Below are 21,334 nucleotides of genomic sequence, written 5' to 3' on the forward strand. Positions count from 1 at the left end.
TGTGTGTTGCCCCTGCAATGATAATAAACATGGAACAGTAGCTTTAATCACGCAGATTTTTGCTTGAACCTCAAAAATGCTGCTGAAGCAAATAGCCCGGAAACACTAATGAAGAACTGATAACACCCGGAAATCTTTACACGGCTTCTGGTCGGATCATCTTTTACATTCTTATTGAGTCCAAAATCAGCTTTCACTGTTACTCGTTTGTTGGGTACATCCACTATGTACTCTTCTAATCCTGAAATAAAGTTAAAAATTAGCACGAGCACTATTGAAAAGCTGAGAGAACACATAACGATGAATTCTATCCAGAGGGATTGAAATCCTCACCAGTCAGCTTTGAAATAATCTGGCTGACTCTTCCTCTGCATCGAGTACAGCCCATGTTTGCAGTCACCACTATTACCTGAAACTGAACACATGTAGAAGGAAGACAGATTTAGAGTATAAAGAACAAGCTCTCAACTCGCTGTATCCAATGCTTTAATTTGCTAGGAATCGATGCATATGAACATGAGTCAACTTGATCAGAAGAGGCGATTGATATTGTCAACTTACGGAAGGAAGCGTTAGATCCTCAAAATATAAGAGAGACTGCTTGGATACCGCCACCATCTTCAGAATTGCATACAAGAACTGAGGAGCTGTATCTTCCGATGGCGCTGATGATCAGCTTTAGTTGTACCTACATTAAATGAGGAGCATGTACTTCTCCTCACGCATACTCAATCCAAACTTTTGCGTAATCAGCTCTACCCATACATGAATTCAATCTTGAAGATCTTTGACTCTTAATAAATTCACATTTTAATTTGTTTGCCACTCTCTTCTCTTCAAGTAGTTTCAACTGCTCAATATTTAAAATTTCATTTCTTTTTTTTTTTTTTTGGGAAAACATTATTAAACAAAAAGCATCATCTTCAAGGGCAATTGTTAGGCAAGAAAATAGCACGTTATGGCCACCGAAACCCACTGGCCTCGCATGCTGCCCGTAGCTGCATGTAATTGTGGGGTTCATGTTCTCAACAACGTTTATCAAATGACTGACCTCATTGAGTTTTTACTAAATTATTTTAAATTAAACAAGGTAAGTTAAGAATTGAAGCGGCTAGCTATTCAACAGAGTTATATTTGTTGATCTTTATTCAGCAGGCGTCTAGGTGTGGACAAATTTTTACTCCAATTCTTCAGAAAGGTACGTTGAAAATGAAGAGTTTGTCGTTAGTTTTGTTTTCCTACGCAATGAGCTAAAGAGCTTGGATCTGCAAGCTAGATATAAAACTAATTTAATACATAAATTTCATTCAAGGAACAATGCAATCAGTTGACCTCCTGAATATCTGTTGTGTTATTGGATCAGGGTCACAATCAGAAGCCCCAGCGACTCGTCATCACCCGTGCAACCAAGGTTAAATAATATTCAAAGTGTGCTAATAGTTTGATACTACAGTTCTAATTTCTTTTCTTTTCTTTTTTTTTAAAAAAGACATCGCCACACTCAATCTCTCGTCAGAGGGTTAAACTCGAATTTTATAATATCACCACGGAACGCACGGTTCATTAATTCAGACGGTGGAGATTCCGGAATATATAAAGATATTTTGAATCTTTCTAATGCATTATCTTTACAATTTTGTATATGAAATTGCTTCGACTTTTCCCTAATCTCCTCCCATCGCAATCACACGTCTCACTCTTGAATTCTCTCTATCATTAAGGAAATGCAAGTAGCAATAGAGAAAAGCATACAAACATTCTCAATACTGGCGGCACCAATTTATTTTCTCTCATAATTCAATGTTTACAACCACCTAGCTCACCTCTAATGCAAATTGATGGTGGCTTGCAAGGCCTGTCACAATTGACCGTAATCTTCGAAAACATTAACTGTAAATTTAAATGCTGGAAAAGAGAGAGAGAGAGAGAGAGGGAGAGGAGACCCAGCAACACAAAAACTTGTAAATTGATAAGAAATTATCATATATTCTAAACAAAATTCCGTGTAGCTTATCTGATATCTGCTGCACTGAAAGCATCAAAATCAGGATAGGCAGGTAAAATTCAACATGTGCATGACGGCAGATTCGGAGTGATATTGCAGTCCATACCATACAGCAATAAAACTGCAGCATATAACAGAGAAAATTCTTGAGCGCAATTTTTACCTCGTTGTCTTGTACACGTCTTGATGCTCACCCAGGTAAAAGTAAAATACACCACATGGATGTTGCGATCAAACTCACTGGAAGTGATCCTGTAGTGTGACTGTAAGATTTGATCATTTCTATAGCTATTCTTCCTCTTGCAATATTGAATATTAGTAGGTGCTCTAATGGGTGTTTAGATGGCAGTAAATTTGTCATCACAACTCCATCAGAAAATAAACTCACTGATCTGAACTTGCTTATCCTTTCTGTTAGTCCTACTGATGACATAAGCTGTGTCTTCTACGTCAGCATTTAAACAATTCATCCTGTGCCTGTAACAATGAAAATTCATAATTAAAGTCAATGGCTCTACAGAACGTAGTAGGAAAATATGACAGGCAGTGATGTTACTGGACATACCACTCAAAGTGATCTTCACAGCATATTGAATTCCAAATGATTGAAAGTCCAGCTCCTTTCCTACAGTAAGCAAAGAAAGGTGAATATGAGAAAGTAAGAGAATGAAACAAAAGATAACACGGTCCTATACAGGTTTAAGCTACAATCAATTCCCAGAAGGAAACTTATGAAGCTTAGTTTGAAAGATAATCAGAAGGATATTCATGACCTATCTTGTACAGGTAATTTAGGCTAATCCAACTGTTTGGACAAATAACCAGTGCATTGTATTATCTAGAACCATGGAATTACAGTTACATGAGGAGACCAAAAAAGTGGTTTCCCGTCGAACAGCAGCTCCCCAATGATATACTTGATCCCAAGGAATAATATAAATTAAAAAAAAAAAAACATGAAAGCACAACATACGCCATCCTCACACAACTCTAATAATTCTTGCAGTTAGATCCACATACCAAGTTGTAGTGTACATATCATAGAACTTGTCAAAGGCTTTACTAAAACAGTAGTGGCAAGCCATAAGATCAGTGATGTCAGTCACCTTGCATGTTGATTTACAGCATTTCACCTACATCAACAGCATCTTGTCATCATTAATCAGAAGGATGACATAAACTTATGCATCTTATATCTAAACTTGAATAATACTACAGCAGATTGTGAGCAAAAAAACAAATGTGCATAAAGGTTTCTCCTCGGTATGATCTCAAGCCATGAAAAGTGATGACCAAACTAAAATAGTCGTTAACCCTAAACTTAGTAAAGCATCCAAAATTCTATTTGCATCTGTGCACTAAGCCCTTGAATAATTAAGAGAGATTACATGAGTTCAAAGAAAATACACAAATATATATTGTCTGAATGTGGTTAATTTCAATTTCATATAAAGAGATGATCCGGTCCACTAACTCGTGCACTTCTATATCATAAAATAATTAATGGTTGAGTTTCACGTAGTTTGACCACTGTTGCAATAGAAAAAATCTGCCAACAGAGTTTATGCTCTCGAATACCAGGACTCAATGGTGACACTACTAAGATGCTGCTTACAACATATTCAATATTAAGAAACCAAAACCAATCAGAATAAATTATAATGCAGAATCCATAAATTCAAGACAAACAACAGCATCAAATCTACTGTCTATTGGATCTCAATGAAAATACTCACCAAGCGCTTGAGTTTATGAGAGAAATACTTTTTATGTGAAGAGTGTCCCTTGATGTGTTCATTCAAATGCCCTGCACTGAAAATAGGTAACCCTATCAGCAAATCTCACCACTAACACAAAACCAAATAAATTTTTCCTTCCAAATAAAAGAATGATAGGACAAAAAAATCTCATCATTTCACAATTTCACTCCTAAATTAAACTTGGCAGTGGCCAACTAACAGGACTTCTGCTACTTACTTGTCACAAAAAACAGCACTGCAATCAAGGCAAGTGGCCAAATTTAAGGAGCCACGGCACGCACTGCAATTTGCTGCTGACAAGCTTTTGCCAACTTGGTGGCATCTGCACATAAAAGAGAGTGAGATCCTTGTGAGTTCCAGGTTGTTCAAAACAAAAAAAGTTAGGAAAAAAAAAAAAAAAGAGGGGGAGCTGGGAAGTAATTTTCAGCTTGTTCATGCCAGCCATATTTACAAAGAAGAAATCAAAGGAGACAGCACAAATTCTTGCAGCTACTAACTTCAGAGACCAAACCAAAATATTCACGCCCTGTGGTTGAGGAACAGAATTTAGATCTACCAGGCAGGCATTCAACACAAAAAAAAAGGGCAACCATAAAATTGATATGGGAAAACAGAGTTTTACTACTTCATATGTTATAAATACTACAAAAGAAGAAAACATACTTGTTCAGTAGCATGTGGAAACAGATGAGAAAAACATACATGTACAAATAAAAATGAAAATAAATATTACAAGAGGACAATGAATGAGGTTATGTACTACGCACCTTCTATACAGCTGAAGAAGATCTCTGGATATGGAAGTGGACTTCTTCTGCCCCATGGCCTCCTACATGCCAAATTAACTTTAATATAGCTAATCCACTGTCAACATATACTCATGCCACCAAGAAATGCAAACTTTTTGTACTTGCAGTGAAAGCATGACTACTACCTGGCTACTAGTCATGACCAAACAATCTTTGGCAAGGTGCCCAGGCCTCTTACATTTCCAGCTGCAATGAGAAGTTTGTCAAAAAACAAAAACAGCCATAATTCCCATTTGACATGCTTGAAGAAATACATATACACACATGATGCACAGAGGAGATGTTAGATGAAGAGACATACCATTCATAAGTACAAAGACTAGATATTGTTTTGGACCATTGATTGCAGTTATTAACACAAAAGTCCTTCTCAAACTCGGGCACTGGAGGAGCAACCTCATATGTAGATGATGAGACATCAGAATTTTCGTTACTTGAGGACCCCTGATAACACTATAAAAGACAGTTAAAAACAAAACTACTTTCGCTACCTCAAATTTTAAGCAACTGCAAAGGCACCTCAACTGGCTTAAGATTTTTCAGAAGCTCAGCTTTGCACTCCGGGCTGCAGATGTCATCATCAGTCTGTCAAGACATACAAACTTACATAAAAGGTGTGTAGGAGCATGGAAAATGGTAATAAAACGGTAATAAAGTGACCAAAAATGTAAAATAGAAAATACACAGTCCACATAACCCACCTCATTGCATATATACTCTCCATATTTACCACACACTACACAAACAGGTTCTCCAGCAACAGGATATCGTTGCTCACTTCTACTCTTAATTGATTCAACTTCACTTATGTTATCTGAAGAGAAAATAAACCAAATTAATTACACAACAACAACTACAGCCGTATACTTGCTCTAAAAGAAAGGTTGAACGCTAATTTTTTAGGGGAAAAAAAATACTACTTAAATGTTTAGAAATTTTGAAGAAATGAGCAAGATTTGCGACAACTAATCGGAGGAAGTTAGAATTCTTGCAACACAGAGAGATTATTAACTACTTATTTTCCAAACAACAATAAGATGACAGAAAAACAAACCAGAGTTCAGAGGATCCTCCCTTTCTTTGCATTCTGGAGAATCATTGTCATCACCTGAGCTTGCAACATATGTTTGGTAAACATGAGAGAAATACACTGAAACATATAAATTCCAGATACAGTAAAATTTATAAGGTTAATATAACTTACTATCGTAACCGACCAAATTGATAACCGAACTAGAAGTTATCTGCGACAAAAGAGACCAACATTTATAATTATAAACATACAATACAAAAACTAAAATCAAAATTAAATGGAACCAAATGCAATTGTGATTACCAACACATCAGCCGTTAATTCTTCCGAATAGGACTGATTTGAGCTAACTTCCTTCCTGCTCAAGCCAAAAAAAAAGAAAAAAGAAAAAAGACAATATTAACTTATCATCATTTGATAATAATTAATTGGAATAACTAAAGCTAGAAATCTCAAACTTGATTAGGAAAACCAAAAAAAAAAAATTGCCTTCTCTTGTCAATGTAGTCTTGATGAGACATGGGACCATCTTTCCCTTCATCTTCGGGGTTGCTGCAACTATCGGGCTGTGGTTTCGAAAACCGACGACGTTTCACGCGGGGATTTCTGTCTTCGGGTGGAGGTCGTTCTTCAATAGGAGAAGCATTTCCCGTGGCGATATTATATGCTACAAAATTTTGAATAAGTAACCAAAATATCAAAGAGAGGCCAAATAGACCGAAATCTTCTTACAAAAGGGACGATTGGATTTAGTACCTCTCAAGTTTTGGAGAACAGAAGAGAGGCTTATGTCCTTTTTGTAAGCGGATGAAGGATTCTTGTAGAAATTAGTCCTCGTCGTCATTTTTTTCAAAGTCTCTCTGTATGACTGTATCTGCGTCGCGATGAATTGAATTCGGTAACCGCCGACGGTGAACCAAAAACGGTGCGTTTCGAGGTAAGAAGAGAACGCCACGAACGACGAGGCGGAAAGCAGGATGCGTCACCGAAAGCGTTGATGAAAAAGGTACGTAGTGGAAGTTTTTTTTTTGTTTTACACGACTTGTCGGTCTTAAAGCGAATATATGGAGGAATAAATGTCTATCCAAACAAAACTAAATGATCAGTCATATTAAATTGAAGACGTGTATGACAAGTCGTCTGGAAAAATGAAAGCTTTTAGTCAAAGTTTCCAAATGATTTGTGTCATAAAATCTTTCAACTCAAATTGATTAGCTTCTACATAGTATTTTTTTTTTTTCTTCCCCTTTTTTTTTGGTCACTAGAGTCTGGGAACAAATTTGCAAATTGAAAAACGAAGGTTTGAAGGCATGTGAGAAATATGGACAATCAAGTTAACGGATTTCGCAAAATTGTTGGACCAACATAATCCAGTATTTGCATTCCAATCAATGTGGCAAATGGTCAAACAAAGTCTAAAATTCAGAAACGTGTTTCTTAGGAGTCTTAGAAAGGCCCGTAACCCAAAAGTTCAAACATGCCCGTATATTGACCGTCAGTCACTCCTGAAGGCTTTGACTCTGTATTGTGTATAACTACTCCTCAGCCGAAAAGAGTTGAATTATGCCAGAGAATCAAGACAGCTTCAGAGTTCGATGACATTTCTGGCATCATCGAGTACGTCAGCTTCCTAATGAAATAGGAAAATGCTACTTTCCCCGGTCAAACCCCGAATTAGACCAAAATGATGCCGGTTTATTTTTTTTGCTTCCATGAAACGTAGTCGTTTCAATAATCGTGTAGTTCTTCCTTGGTGTAGTCGTTTCCTTTTGGTTTCTTCTTCCCTTGGTGTAGTAGTTCCCATGTTTTATATATGGCCTCAGGTAGTTCATCCATCGCAGCCTGCAACTCTTGCCACTCCTTGATAATTAAACAACAATTATCAACAACAAGAAATAAAGATCCCATATATTAGTTGATGTGATTTTTATAACTTGATGTGATCTATTAATACCAGCAAACTTGGGAAGTTGAGCCCAATTCCAGTGGCCATATTTCAGAATATAAGCTCTTAACTTATCATCTTCTTCTTTACTCCATGCACCTTTCTTCATTCCTCTTCCATTATACGTTGGGGCTCTCACCATTTTTGATAACTCACTCACCACTCTCACTCTCTTTCTGTGGATGTGTTGAAAATCTTAATTTGCCCCCAAATCCTTTTGATACAAAACGAGATTTGTTTAGGAGGAAATTTTCCCAATTTGGATCTTAAACAAAACGAACAATACGAAGAGGAGTGGAAGAGGATTGGGTTATGTCGTTCCCTAGGGAAACGAAGAGGAGAAAACGAAGAGCAGAGGAAGAGGAAAACGAAGAGCAGAGGAGCATTTGCTTTTGCTAGGATGAAACGGTAACATTTCATGAAGAAGAGAAAACGGCGTCGTTTTGTTTTAACTTTCGGGGTTTGACCCGGGTAAATAGCAAAAGGGAAATTTGCAACCTACCCCCAAATAAACTGACATTTTGCACCGCGCACCCAAGAAAAATGACATGTTGCACCGCGCCCCCAATTCCGTTAGTTTTTCGGTTATTATTAACAGAATGGTGTGAAATTTAATGAAATGACGAAAATACCCATTTTTTAAATTCAAACACTAAAGCTACAAAAGACCATTTTTTTATTGTGTTAATTGACGTTATTATCCCTGTATGAAGGCTTTGCACATCGTTGATGAGGCTAGCGATAGACATTTGCTTGAATGGCCAAGTAAATATGGATTATTTACAGCCGCGTGGCAGCACATGAATGAAGCAACATTCAACTTAAGTGAATGTTGAAGCCTCGATCCAACGGCTATATATGTTTCCAACGGTCAAATTAAGCACCCAAATATATAGAGATTCAAGACACACACCCTCACAACCAGCCTCCATCAACATTCAACACACACACCCTCACAACCAGCCTCCATCAACATTCAACAATAAACATCAGCAGTAACTTCATACCTTCAACTTTCACCCAATGCAAGCTTAAAACATCAGCAACAATAACAGCATACCACATTCAACAATTAAGCATAACACTTTCAGTTGTGACTCCATTCTTTGTACATATCATAAACATTACAAGGAATAATCCATAGAAAAAGAAGAGAAGAGATGTCCAGTTCGAGGAGTGCATCAAGTTCATCAACCCACCCAACATCACAGAGGAATTTAATCAATGGGGGCATTATCAAGTTTCACAACAAAATATGCTACTGTCAACGCAGAGCAGCAATCAAAATTTCAAAATCTATACCAAATCCCAATAGATTATACTACTGCTGTCCTAATGACCATGGATGTGGTTTTTTTAGATGGTGGGAGCCAACTAAAGAGGAGGCTGGAGAAATTCAAGCAAGATCACACCTATTTGAAGAACAAGCAAATCCATACATGGTCGAAGAAGCTGTTCACAACAGCCGTAGTTTTAGTGACAAATTAGACATTGACGCCTTTCATCATAGGTTTACCAACATTGAAACCATGCTTCATCAACTGAAAAAGTATCAATTCACAACCATATTGATGCTACTAGTTTTGTTGTTTGTAATACATTATAATGCAAGTTATAATAGTGTAGAATGATTGATTGTAACAAAAAAGCAAGACATATATTAACTGTAATACCTGATCTGATTTGAGCATTCTAATATAAATTACTGTTTGATTCTCAAACAAACATTGGCAGCAGCCTATACATTCTAATTAGAACCTCTATGGTTACATACATTTGAAACCAAAAAACAAAATGAATTGTTGGTCTAATCTCTAATACTTGTATATGAGTCTTATGCCCAACAACTTACAAAATGCCACGAACCTTGCACAACTTATATACTACTTATCACAAACTGCACACTACAGCTCCAATTTCATGTAAAAAATAGAGCAAGTCAAAATACAAGCCTGTTGATCTTCATGTCGGTCGGGTGGTTCAAAATGGCATTGTGGAAGGTGTCAAAAAATGGTTATACTACCTCCACTACTTGTTAGCAAATCTGCTACTGCCAATGCTTCAAGCAAACATACACGATCACTGCATTTAAAATGACATTATTGAAATATCATACCAAGTTAAAATAATATACATGAAATATTACGCATAATGTATCTAATACTCATGTATAATAAGTGTAGATGATATGTTTACAAATACCATAAAACTTCCATTTATAAAGTATTCAAATTAATTTTTGGCCTAGCAAACATATAACTTACCCTTCATGGTGGGAAAGCCAATGCCTTCCCTTTGTCCAACTTCTTTTTAGCTTTATGTTCATCTCTTCGATGGTCTTCCCTCGGGTCAATTCCAGCAGCTGTTATGATCTTTTTGCCTTGGACACCCACCCAAGTAGCATCACTGCTTCCTTCCATCCTTTTCCTTTTAACCAAATTCTTTGAAGCTGATGGGCCTGCCTGAGTGGCAGTCTTATGCTTCTTGGAATTACGCAGATTGTATGTTGTTATATCTTCAACTTCTACAGCCACTTGGATGTTATCACTTGTCTGTCTTGGAGCAACGATTGATGCACAAGCAGGTCCTTCTAATGCTGCAGCTGTATCTTTTACTATGGCATTAAACATCTTTCAATTGCTACTTTACTTAATATAAATTAAATCATATGCATAATGCTATTTGACATGTATTTAATGTAGCAATTTAGAATGCTAATTTAATTGCTTAAATCAAACAATTCATGTCATCAAGTAATTAGGTATTTAATTAACGCAGCAAGTAAGATTAATTAATTAATTTAGCAGGGAATTAATTAATTTAGCAGGGCAGCCTAAATTCAGCAACAATGTAACAATAAATTGTGTTAAATAGTTACCGACCTTGTTCTTCTCCTTCACGCCTTGTTAAATAGCTTCTCAGATGACGCTGAGACAAATCATAAGCAAACAAAAAAAAATTTATTGTTATACAGCTGTCCTCTATTGTAAAGAGCATTAAAAAAAAAATTAAAACTTCCAACGGAAGCTAGCCAACTGACCTTGTACAATCTTGTCCTCTTATTTAAATTTTCAGGGTTAGCAGGACAACCTCTTCTATTGTGACCATACTCTTTGCAACACTTGCATTGGAGCCTGTATCTTTTACTTTCTGGTGGTACCTCATCAGCTTCCCTTCTTCTGTTAATCTTAGGTCTTCCAGGAGGCCTTTTCATTAAAGGAGGCAAAATTTCATCACCACCAGGATTTGGCCAAGAATCCTTATCTGGAATTGGGTGAATCATCCACGAATAACCTCTTATGTAAGTGTCCTTCTTTAACCATGGGCTGAGAAAATCAGCTTGGTCCTTATGACTGTGGCTTATACAAGGCATGGCATGGATGCAAGGAATCCCACTTACTTGCCAATATCCACAGTCACAAACATGATGTTCAAGGTCAACAATATAGGTTCTATAGCTGTCATCCACTTCATACAACCATTCGCTAGCTCTTGAAATTGGATTTACACTTCCAATTTTCAAATGATTCATCATCTTGTCATAAATTCTTCTTGGAATCTTATTCCCCCAAGCCATTGCTTTCTGTTTTCTATTAATCAGTCTCTTCATAAGCTTTTTTCTGATCCACTCTAGCATTGTCAGTATTGGCATCTTCCTTTGAACCCCAACCCATGCATTAAATGATTCAGTCACATTGTTAGTACAATGATCAGACTTGCAATTATTGTCAAAAGCATGTCTGGACCAAAACTTGGCTGGTAGCTTCCTTAGTGTCTCATATACGCCCTCATCTGTCTTTCTCAACTCTTCCATAGCTCTATCAAATGCTCTTCGATTTGAAGCCCTTGTTGCTGCCCAAAAATGTGGTTTGAAATCAGAGTGTGGATGCTTTGCTTTCAGATTGGCTAGAATGTGTCTGGCACAATACCTCACATGTGCATTAGGGAACTCCAACGCTAAAGCATTTTGAATACCTTTCTGCCTATCACACATAAAGGTGAGCTGCCTATTATCTCCTAAAAAAGTATTCAAGTGCCTGAGAAACCATGTCCATGTGCTAGTGCTCTCAACACTACACACACAAAAAGCAATTGGGAAGATTCCATCATTTGCATCAATGGCCACAGCTGATAGCAGTACACCCTTGTAAGGGCCCTTCAAATGGCATCCATCAATGCCCAAGAAAGGTCTACAACCTTGGTTAAAGCATTCTCTTAATACAGGGAAGGATACAACAAATCTGTCAAAGTAAGTCTTGGGTTGTTCTACATGATACCTGATCACACTAACAAGTGCCAGAGCCTGTGGCATCTTGTTAAGTATCATCTGCGCATAACTCCTCACTAGCCGATAACTTGACTCATGATCAGCACCTTGACGCTCTAAAACTTTCTTTTTGGCTCTGTATATCTTATGTTTGTTAACCTTCACACCATATCTTCTTCTAAGTTCGCTTATAAACCATTCAACCTTGGTGTCTGGCTGCTCTATAAATGTTGATGCAAACTTCACAGCTATGAACTCTGCTGTACATTCAGGGTTTTTCAGATCTCTTTGGCATGTGTGGACGTTGTGAAGTCTCTTAATAAGAAATGGTGGTCCGAATCTGGTCTTTGCTGCATGTAAAAACCAAGGGCATTGAAAGAAGGCACAACCAACTGTAATTCTAGATCTTTCAAACTTGTGCTTGTACATTTTGAACCTATTTTCAACTGCATAATTTCTTAAAGCCCAACTTAGCTGCCTAAAGTTTCTAAAATATTGTCCAATTCTAAATACAACAGGGTCTTCACTGGGAACATACATGTTTTCTCTCATTGTTGCATCCATCTTTGCCAAAACCTCATCAGTCTCATCATTAGAATCTTCACCAAATTCATTATCATCACTGTCACAATTAGATAGTATGCAATCCACATCACTATTATCAGAATGAATATAGCCCTCATTAGCTTGATCAATAGGAGGGGCTGCAGAATTAATAACATTTGCAGCACCTCGTGGATGATATGGATCTTCTTCTTCGGATTCAGTCAAGCAATAATCACTGTCATCAAAGTCGTATGTGGAAGCTATAGGTTTAGTTCTTGTGGATTTCTGCCCATTATCAGCACAACTTTGAAAAACATTATATGTTTGGAAGACCTGTGAGTCAGGGTTCTGTGTTGGTTGGGTTGGGAAGGCATTTGGGGTATCAGGTGTTGGTTCACGTAGATACGACATCTGTTGTTGCTGCTGAAGCTGAGAAGAGATGGAACAATGTTTTGTAATTTTGTTCTTTTGTGGGGTTTCATCAGAACAATTTGAAGAGGTTTTATCAACACTACTATCACTAGTAGTATCAATAGTGTCTGTTTTATTGCTCTGATTTGGTGATACTGTTTGCTGGCCTGTTGATGATCTAAAATAGATGTCCATAAAATCCTCAAACAAATCAGAGTTGGCACTTATCCTAGTAGGAGGGACATTTGACACAAGATTATTCTGATCAATGATGATTGGAATGCTGGTTTTAGGGGCTGCAGAAGTGATATCTTCAGAAGTTTGGAATAACGCTCTTTTTGTTGTTGACTCTGTAACTGAATGTATCTCGTCGAGGTAAAGTTGCATATCATAGCACAGCCTGTTGTGGTGCTCCTGTAACTGAACAATGAGATCATGATCATCCACAATTTGAACCTTCTTCCTCTCCCAAGATTGCCAAACATTTAGATTAAACTTCTCATCATGAGTCATCCTTCTTCCATACACTGTCATTAGAACTTTGTTGATAACAGAGACTATACTCAACTTGTCAGGATCAATGACACCAAGATTATGTGTTGTGTCTTTGAATGTGACATAAAAAGTTGTATTATCAGCATCATCCATTTTCACCTGTACAAAGTAGATTTTGTCCTTAAATACCTAATGTTTACAGCTAGTGTCATGTAATATAGATATTATATTCTGTAAGATGAAGGTGCAAACAATTCACCTAAATCCTCTCCCGACATTATCGTTAAATAGTGAAACTATAAGCCCGAAAATCTCGAGTTGCACATACATAATGCAATAACATGCAAATAATGAACTTTAAACTAAAATTTATTACCAAAAGCAAGCATTTAAAGTGAAATTGAAGATCCAATCACATACATAGTGCAATAACATGCATATAGTTTCAGTTAATTAAAATAAAATGGGTAGGCAAAAGCAAGCATTCAAAGAATTCTATTAATTGCTATGAATAAAAATAAAATCTTCATCAACGAAATTCGATCTTTAAAAGAAAAATTAAACAAAAATTTACCACAGAGCACTATGATAGGAATCGAATGAGAAGCAGGGAAGAAAACCAAGACCAAGATGGTGAGGAAATAAATGGGTAGTGAGTGAAAATGGAGCTACTGTGAGTGTTAAAAAAAAAAATAAAGACCCAGCCATCATGGAAAACCAAATCAACAAAAAATAAATAAAGATTTCTTACTAACCTGGGCTTCTTCAACGACCAAACACTGAGTTCTCCTCTCTTGTTAGTAAAATGCACATAGCCACACACCAATATCCACTATGGCTCTCACAAATTTTATCTCCTTTGCATATGAGTCTGGGTTAGGTGGTTTTTTTGGCGCCCAATTACATATCATCGTCTCGATTTTGGATCCATGGAATTGCTTTTTCTATGCCTGTCCTTGCCGACTTAACAAGTAAAATCATAGATGAAATGACTTGGCGCGGTTTTCGATCAATATAATTTTTTATTTTTAAATATCACTTTGCTTTTCCATTTTTGCCCTTTCCCCGTTAATAATAACCGAAAAACTAACGGAATTGGGGGCGCAGTGTAACACGTCATTTTTTTTGGGTGCGCGGTGCAAAATGTCAATTAATTTGGGGGTAGGTTACAAATTTCCCATAGCAAAACTCAATGAAATAATATTATCCGTAGCACTCGAATGTCTAACTCAAGTGCGTATGCCACAACTCACACTCAAAATTTAATAAAAAACGACCAACCACCTGCGGCCACCAGCAAATTGAAAAGTAAAAAATTCAATGAATCTGGAAAACATCGGTTTCAGCCTTTCAGGTCTATCATGCTCTACTTGACTTTCCAGCGTCAAAGACACGAGCATCGTGTTCTTGTGTGGAAACTGGAAAGATAAAAAGAATCCCAGTTAAAAGACGACGCCTTTCGGAAACTGGGAGAAACTCTTGATCAAACAATAAATGAGAAAAAAACAGAATCGATAATTCTCAGCCATAAAGAAAAGATAATTAAGAAATCGATTCTGTGTTAGATAAAGAAGAAGATGGGTAGGCTCGGCTGCAGCATCGATGGAAACTTGAATGAAGAAAAGTTCAGTGAGCCCATGCCGTGGATCGGCATCTATGTTGCAGTAGCATCTCTAGCCTGTGCAGTCTCAATGGCTTGTGATGCACTTCACGGCTTCCGCCAGCGCAAATTCTGGTTCCCCTGCAAATGTTTCTCTCTGAACGCCACTTCCCTGACCATAATAGCCGTAGCAGTCAAGTTTTCAGTGGATCTGAACACCGCTATGCCTCGCAGACAGGATCAACTCGCAAAGCTTAGCAGTGCCACCTTGATCTGTACGGTAATGGGTAATACTATGCCTTCTCTTGGAACCATGGACACCAAAGAACTCTTCATGGACATTATAGCTTTGGGAATTCTAGTTATTACCATGATTGTTAACATCTGCATCCAATTAGGCACTGGCGTAATCTTTGTTTTCTGGAAAGAGCATGCTTTTATCATGTTTCTCATGCTTGTTTTGCTTGTCATCATTAGTTTTTCGGCTTTAACTGTGCCAATCAACAAGCAGTATTTAGAAAGGAAGTACAATAAGAAGTATGAATTAGCTCTCAAAGAAGGCTCAAATGAAGCTGACACACCAGTGGTGAAAAAGCTCAAAGAACATCTAATGAAACATTGGGTGATGGCTCATACCTGCAGTCCCCAGTTTGTGATGGGGCGTTCAGTAACATGCGTTGCCTCTGGTGCACTATGTCTCCTGAGTGCCTTAACTTTAGCAGAAACCATGCTCCGATCTTACTTGATGCCCTGGTCATTCAAATTTTGTACTGGGGAGTCCGACTATAAGTGGTCAACCACTTTAGTTCTTGTTGCACAGACCATTGCAGTAGCAGTTGGGACAATTGCCCCAGCACTTAGATGGTTCACAGCCATAAATTTCAGATGCCCAAGCAGAGGCAAGAAAATTTGCATCAATAAGATCTTCAAAGTAGAACGGTACTGGATTCAGATGCTAGAAGAGTTGAAAGAGTGTCCATCAGTTTTTCAAATCCCAAATCGGCCATGCAGGAAACTTTTCCATGAATCCAAAAGTAAATGCCTTAATGTGTGCATTGGAATGCAAACTGGGATTGTGTTAGCGAGCAAGGTAATCCAATTCATTTCCATTTACTTTGTGAGCCGGATTCTGTTATTCTGTGATTGTTGCATAGGGTTGTTGAAGAAGTTCAGACCAAACTGCAATATTTCAGATGAATCAAGATCAGAGTCACAACCCAGCTCAAAGCTTGATCTTAGCCGTTTTGTTCTGCATCTCGAAGGTGAGAATGAGCTAGTTGAGATAATAATGAAGAATAATTGTGATGCTACTGATCATTGGATGCGAAAGGGGAAAAAGCAGCAGCCAGAACATCTCCTTCAACTGTTGAAACAATCGAATTCACAAGGATTCAAGGGAGTGCAAGACTTTGACAGTTACCTAGTTCCTTGTCTAGATGTTGTGGAACCTCCAAATTGTTGGGCTCTTCCTGTAGTGACACTGACAACTATTGCAGTTGCACTGCCAAACATCAAAAGTTGTTTTGTTAAAGATCTGATGGATAGGGTGCATGAGAGCCTCACGTATGTCAAAATCGTAGAAGAAAGCCTAGATGTGAAAGGAGATCTGCTGAACATGAGGAAGGCGGCTGACTCTGTGTGGCTACAAGTTGATCTTCATCATAAATGGCTGGATGTGAATCTTCGTAAACTGTCCCTTCAAGCAGACAGCCCAAAGGAAATACTTGAAGCACTTGTGGACGCCGCAAAAAAGAAGTACTTGGAACAAAAGGAGACATATATGAATCAATGTTACATTAAGGAAAGCACTGCAAAGTGGCCCATCAAGGTATTAGCATCTAATTCCATGTACAGAATAAGCCAAACAATTCTGCTGAACTGCCAAAGCAGAAATATCCAGACAAGCGAAAGATTGTTTGAAGTACTTTCTGTCATGATATCCGATATAGTTGGTGCCTGTCTCACCAATTTACCACGTGTCATATCCCTGAATTGTCTGAGTAGTATCTTTGAAGAAAGAGAAGAAAGTGTGCGGAACACAGTTTACCTTCTTGGCAGATCTGAAAAGATATTGAAAATCATAGAGCAAAGGGGCATCCCAAGTTTACATCCTGAAGAAATGGTGTTGATTGACAAATGGCGATCATTGCAGAAGCCGAAAGACTGTCTGCTCTCGATTCCATCTACATCAGAGAGCAGCACTGCTACTTCCCCTTCAAGCGAGTTTTGTCTAACCATTGAGTAAAATAACAGAAGCATGGAACTGAAAGAAGCAAATATATTATGGTTTACATTTCTCTTTGAGGCCAGTTCAGGGGAGAGAGAAGAATGCAACTTACATATGTGCAATGCTTGTAAATATTACAAAGTGAATGTGTAGTACAGAAAAGTAACTTAAAATTGAGAGACTGCATCTGCTAGACTTTTGTAGATAAGTAATGTAAAAGTGGGGGGGGACAACATCCCTAAATTTTGTGAAAATGAAACTTAGGTGTATCCCACATGCAAAAATGGCAATGTGATGATGGGAAGAAGAGGTATAATGCTAGCGATACATAATCAAAACCCAAGCTACTGCTCTACTAGATGAAATTCTCTGTTATCACAGCAACAACATATCGAGAAAGACATAATCATTGGGTATAAGTGCTGCTAATCAATAACATTAACTGTGAACTTCAATACGATGAAGATATATGGAAACAGTAGCCATTGTCAAAAGTTACAAGATCGACAGAAAGCTCCGCAACGAAAGCCTCGTGACCTGGTTGCTTCAGTGCTCGAGAATTATCATCACACATGCAAATGAATTCAATTATACCTCAACAATTTACAGCCCAAAACTACATTTTCACATAATTATGATCTGAGCCCAAACCGACTTTCACCTTTAACACAATTAACAATAAAATTATAACACAAAATCGCAAATTATCTTCAAATTTCTACTAGTAGTTTAAAATTTCAAGTAAAATCAAGTCAAGAATTATCAGCTCGTTATTACAACAGGCATCTTTTATTTCATTTTAAAAAAAAAATTCTAACCTGAAACAAGAGTCGTGGTTAGTTTTTTGGGTTTGCAGTAATTTTCTTCAATGGCTTTGGGGGTAGTTCTAAGCCAAGTAGAAGCCGAAGGCTGTGCCGGTCATAAAGGTGAAGCATACCTTGATTGTACCGATTGCTACTGGTGCCTGTACTTAATTGTCTATCTCAGTTGAAATTAGAGGAATTTTATTGGAAGATTTTGTAATCGTTTGGATTCATTTCGGAACGGGGTTCATTTTCTTGTTCCCCAAGGCTGCTTATTGTTTTTGTGTGGGGAATGGAACCGCAATTTTTTATTGTTTTATCTCAGAATATCCCATATTCTTGTCAGAATTCAAAATTAATATATTTTTTAGAATTTATAAATTAATGATTTTGTTTGCAAGAAGTATTAATGTTCATAAAAATTTCTAACTTATATGAAATATCACCATCATTTTCCTATTTCCATCACCTCATAGTTCAACCTTCTACTTTAGTGTCTCCATATTATTTCATAAAATCTGGGGTGGATTTTAAAAATAATTAATTAATTGGGTGCAAAATTATAATGAAAATTAATAATTTATAAAGCTGACCCCACTATCATAATTTCTTATAAAATTTGCCCTAAACCAAACAAAATTTTATAAAAAAATTATTATGAAAATAAATGAAATTTTTTCTTGAGTGGGATCAATTACCCACACTAGGCTCTATGTATAGCTATCCCTGCATAAAATCCAAGAAACACATAGATTCAGGGATAGATCTATAATTATATAGCACCCCAAGCTAAAATTTTTCAATTTGAGTTTGTTTTTGGATAGAGAATTAGAGATTGAAGTATATATATACTTACATTAGCCTCTTAGGCAATAAATTAGTGGTAGATATAGCTCATGTTATCTGATAAATTTAAAGAAGAAATTGCTTGTGTGCTATCATTAATATCATAAATTTTTCAATAAATTGCATTGGCAAATTCTTTCTTCGATTTATCTGCAAAACACTGATTACAGCAGGTCTATTATGCTCTACTTTACTTCTCCCAAAGGAATATGTAACCCAACCTCAGGAGCTGGCTACGGTACAGATTCTGTACCTTACAGACCAGGTTAGCCAGCTCCCCAATGGTGCCATTTGCTGACTTTGTTAGTTTGTTTCCACATACAGGGACACGTGGAGTGCATGGAGTGGGGGATGTATGTTACAGAATCTGTAACATAGACTTCTCCCCCAACCTCAAGAACTAAAGGTCAATTACTTCCTCGGGCTATAAATGTTGCATCAAATTCGACCAAGTCGTGAACAAAATGGTGACCCATCAAGGTATTGGCATGAATTAGTTGATATAAATGAACTAGCAATGGATGCAGATGGGCCAAAAAAAAAAGCAGCCAGAACATCTCCTTGGATGCAGATGAGCTTTTTTTTGCCCATCATTTTCACTCTTTGATGAACATCTCCTTGAAGAACATCTCCCTGCCCATCATTTAAAAAAAAAAAAAAGCTCATCCAAGAACTTAAGGAAAGCTCTTCAAACTGACCCATCAAGGTATTGGCATCTAATTCCATATATAGAGTAAGCCAAACAATTCTGCTGATTCACCAAAGCAGAAACAACCAGACAACAGAAAGATTGTTTGAAGTAATTGCTGTCATGACCTCCGATATAATTGGTGCTTGTCTCACCAACTTACCACATGTCATGTGCTTGAATTGTTTGAGTAGCACCGTGTACCAAAGAGAAGACTGTATGCGGAACACAGTTTACCTTTTTGGTAAATCTGAAACAATATTGAAAATTTTAGACCAAAGGGGCATCCCAAGTTAACATGCTATTTGAGGCTAGTTGAGAAGAAGAGAGAAGAATTCAACTGACATGCAGGATGCTTGTAAGTAAATATTATATATAACACAGTTGATCTGTGATACAGATTTGTAATGTAAACATGACAAACCGCATCATTTCTGTAGATTTTATATAATAACATCCCTTATTTTTTGTGAAACTGGAAACTCAGTTTTATATCACATTTAACTAACCTCCATGGAGAGGTATTAATGTGTTAATGGCAAAGAGATGTTAGCAACAGGAGACGCATCATCAAAAAGCAAGCTGCTGCTCCATTAGAAGAAATTCACCCTCCATTAGACCATCATCACAACAACAACAGATCAAGAAAGACATAAGCATAGGATATGGGCGCTACTTAGGGAGAAATCACCCAATCAAAAACATTAAGCAAGTATGATGAAGATATACAGAACTACTCAGTGGACTTCAATTCAGCCGAGCAAAGTGACTGTGAACTCCAGATATCAACATGACACGGATTAAGCCTCCTTGATTGATTGATCAAAAGCTTACGTCTCTGTAATCCCCATATGAAAATCATTAAAATTAGGATCATTGTTTTTCAACATCAGATGTAAACAGCTTTCGTATCAATATTTTTGGATACTAAGTTACCATTTTTAAAAGCTGGAATAAAAAGCAATTTCCTGACACCAAAACGCACAAGAAAGTGCAGAATCAAACGTTCAAAGTCTTCACCAGTTCCCAGTTATCACATAATTATGAGCTGCTAAATAAGCCCCAAACTGAATTCACGTCAAATTTAATAAAATGAAGACACGAATTCACAAACTATATTTAAATTTACACAAATAATTTAAAATTTCGAGTACATAGTTTGCCAAGAATTATCAGCTCGTGGTTACGGCAGACATTATAAAAGATAAAAAAAAAAAAATTCCTAAAACCTGGGAATGTAAGATGAACTAATCATCGCGGTCAGTTTTCTTCTTGGGCTTGCGGTAATTTTCTTCGATGTGCTTGGCCATCAAAATGCCAGTATCGGCTAGCTTCCTGATATTAGGGACGTTGTAGTTCTGAGCCACATAGACGCCGAACACCGTACCCGCCATAAAGGAGAAGCAGCTCTTGATTATACCCATTACCACCGCCGCCGGTGACTGGCAGTTACTACTTAATTGTCTGCGTGAACTTGGGGTTTTGAGACGAAATTAAATTGAGATTTTATAATGATGTAATCGCTCGATTCATGACGGAACGGAACTCATTTACTTGTTCCTCAAGGCCAATTGTTTATTGGTTTTGCGTTAATTGTTGACTTGCTGGCCCATTCTGCGAAGTTCAGCTGTCACTGACGGACTTGGGCTTTAAGGAACTAGGCGTTGATTCAATCAAGTTGTTTGCGGGTCCCTTCTCGGTATTATTGCATGCAACCACCAAAAAAATTCTCTACACCATTTTTTTTTTAATTTATATCAATTGACTATTGTATACTAATATCGTTAAATAATTTAAATAAAATAAAAAGTTTACCTCTAAATAAATTAAAAAATTATTTTATTTTATAAGATCTTTAAAAAAAATTATAATTATAAAAGTACCCTTAAATTTAATAAA

At 37.1% G+C, this 21,334-nt stretch overlaps 4 protein-coding genes across 10 annotated transcripts; 1 reads left to right on the forward strand and 3 right to left on the reverse strand.

The window, feature by feature from the left end:
* Nucleotides 1–47: 47 nt before the first annotated feature.
* On the reverse strand, nt 48–1,623 carry LOC107176785 (uncharacterized). The gene is made up of 3 exons (XM_015529740.3): nt 562–1,623; nt 334–415; nt 48–241 (listed from the first exon to the last, which is right to left on the reverse strand). The coding sequence occupies exons 1-3, from the start codon at nt 616–618 to the stop codon at nt 48–50; spliced, it is 333 nt and encodes a 110-aa protein (XP_015385226.2). The 5' UTR covers nt 619–1,623.
* Nucleotides 1,624–1,948: 325 nt separating this feature from the next.
* Nucleotides 1,949–6,863, reverse strand: LOC102612569 (uncharacterized). 7 transcript variants are annotated; one of them, XR_008053129.1, is made up of 16 exons: nt 6,364–6,863; nt 6,097–6,274; nt 5,911–5,965; nt 5,779–5,818; nt 5,629–5,682; nt 5,276–5,388; nt 5,094–5,159; nt 4,876–5,027; nt 4,700–4,760; nt 4,533–4,594; nt 3,983–4,087; nt 3,742–3,817; nt 3,112–3,138; nt 2,571–2,630; nt 2,394–2,482; nt 1,949–2,268 (listed from the first exon to the last, which is right to left on the reverse strand). XR_008053129.1 is itself a non-coding variant. In XM_052437129.1 (16 exons), exons 1-16 carry the CDS (start codon nt 6,449–6,451, stop codon nt 2,243–2,245), a joined length of 1,323 nt encoding a protein of 440 aa, XP_052293089.1. In that variant the 5' UTR covers nt 6,452–6,863; the 3' UTR covers nt 1,949–2,242. The 7 variants fall into 7 exon arrangements, 6 of the variants coding, with proteins under 6 accessions (XP_052293089.1, XP_052293087.1, XP_052293088.1 ...); XM_052437129.1 differs by having other exon boundaries at nt 3,026–3,138; nt 4,876–5,018; nt 5,100–5,159; XM_052437127.1 differs by having other exon boundaries at nt 3,026–3,138; nt 5,100–5,159; nt 6,364–6,862.
* A 7,664-nt stretch (nt 6,864–14,527) lies between these two features.
* Nucleotides 14,528–17,374, forward strand: LOC102613452 (uncharacterized). The gene has a single exon (XM_006477151.4). The coding sequence runs from the start codon at nt 14,849–14,851 to the stop codon at nt 17,114–17,116; it is 2,268 nt and encodes a 755-aa protein (XP_006477214.2). The 5' UTR covers nt 14,528–14,848; the 3' UTR covers nt 17,117–17,374.
* A 3,166-nt stretch (nt 17,375–20,540) lies between these two features.
* LOC107176759 (uncharacterized) lies at nt 20,541–21,036 on the reverse strand. The gene has a single exon (XM_025098208.2). The coding sequence runs from the start codon at nt 20,857–20,859 to the stop codon at nt 20,683–20,685; it is 177 nt and encodes a 58-aa protein (XP_024953976.1). The 5' UTR covers nt 20,860–21,036; the 3' UTR covers nt 20,541–20,682.
* Nucleotides 21,037–21,334: the final 298 nt, after the last annotated feature.

Source organism: Citrus sinensis, chromosome 3 (genome assembly GCF_022201045.2).
Source record: "Citrus sinensis cultivar Valencia sweet orange chromosome 3, DVS_A1.0, whole genome shotgun sequence".
Lineage (NCBI taxonomy): Eukaryota > Viridiplantae > Streptophyta > Magnoliopsida > Sapindales > Rutaceae > Citrus > Citrus sinensis.

Bases quoted from the DNA above. Each gene is read 5' to 3' on its own strand.
- LOC102613452 (XM_006477151.4), top strand. From the start codon at position 14,849: ATGGGTAGGCTCGGCTGCAGCATCGATGGAAACTTGAATGAAGAAAAG.
- LOC107176759 (XM_025098208.2), bottom strand. From the start codon at position 20,859: ATGGGTATAATCAAGAGCTGCTTCTCCTTTATGGCGGGTACGGTGTTC.
- LOC107176785 (XM_015529740.3), bottom strand. From the start codon at position 618: ATGGTGGCGGTATCCAAGCAGTCTCTCTTATATTTTGAGGATCTAACG. The intron at 416-561 runs GTAAGTTGACAA...ACATGTGTTCAG, and splicing joins AGGATCTAACGCTTCCTTCC to TTTCAGGTAATAGTGGTGAC. The intron at 242-333 runs GTGAGGATTTCA...ACTTTATTTCAG, and splicing joins GATTATTTCAAAGCTGACTG to GATTAGAAGAGTACATAGTG.
- LOC102612569 (XM_052437126.1), bottom strand. From the start codon at position 6,451: ATGACGACGAGGACTAATTTCTACAAGAATCCTTCATCCGCTTACAAA. The intron at 4,088-4,532 runs GTGCGTAGTACA...TTTTATGTGCAG, and splicing joins CTTCTTCAGCTGTATAGAAG to ATGCCACCAAGTTGGCAAAA. The intron at 3,139-3,741 runs GTGAGTATTTTC...CTGTTGATGTAG, and splicing joins CTCATAAACTCAAGCGCTTG to GTGAAATGCTGTAAATCAAC.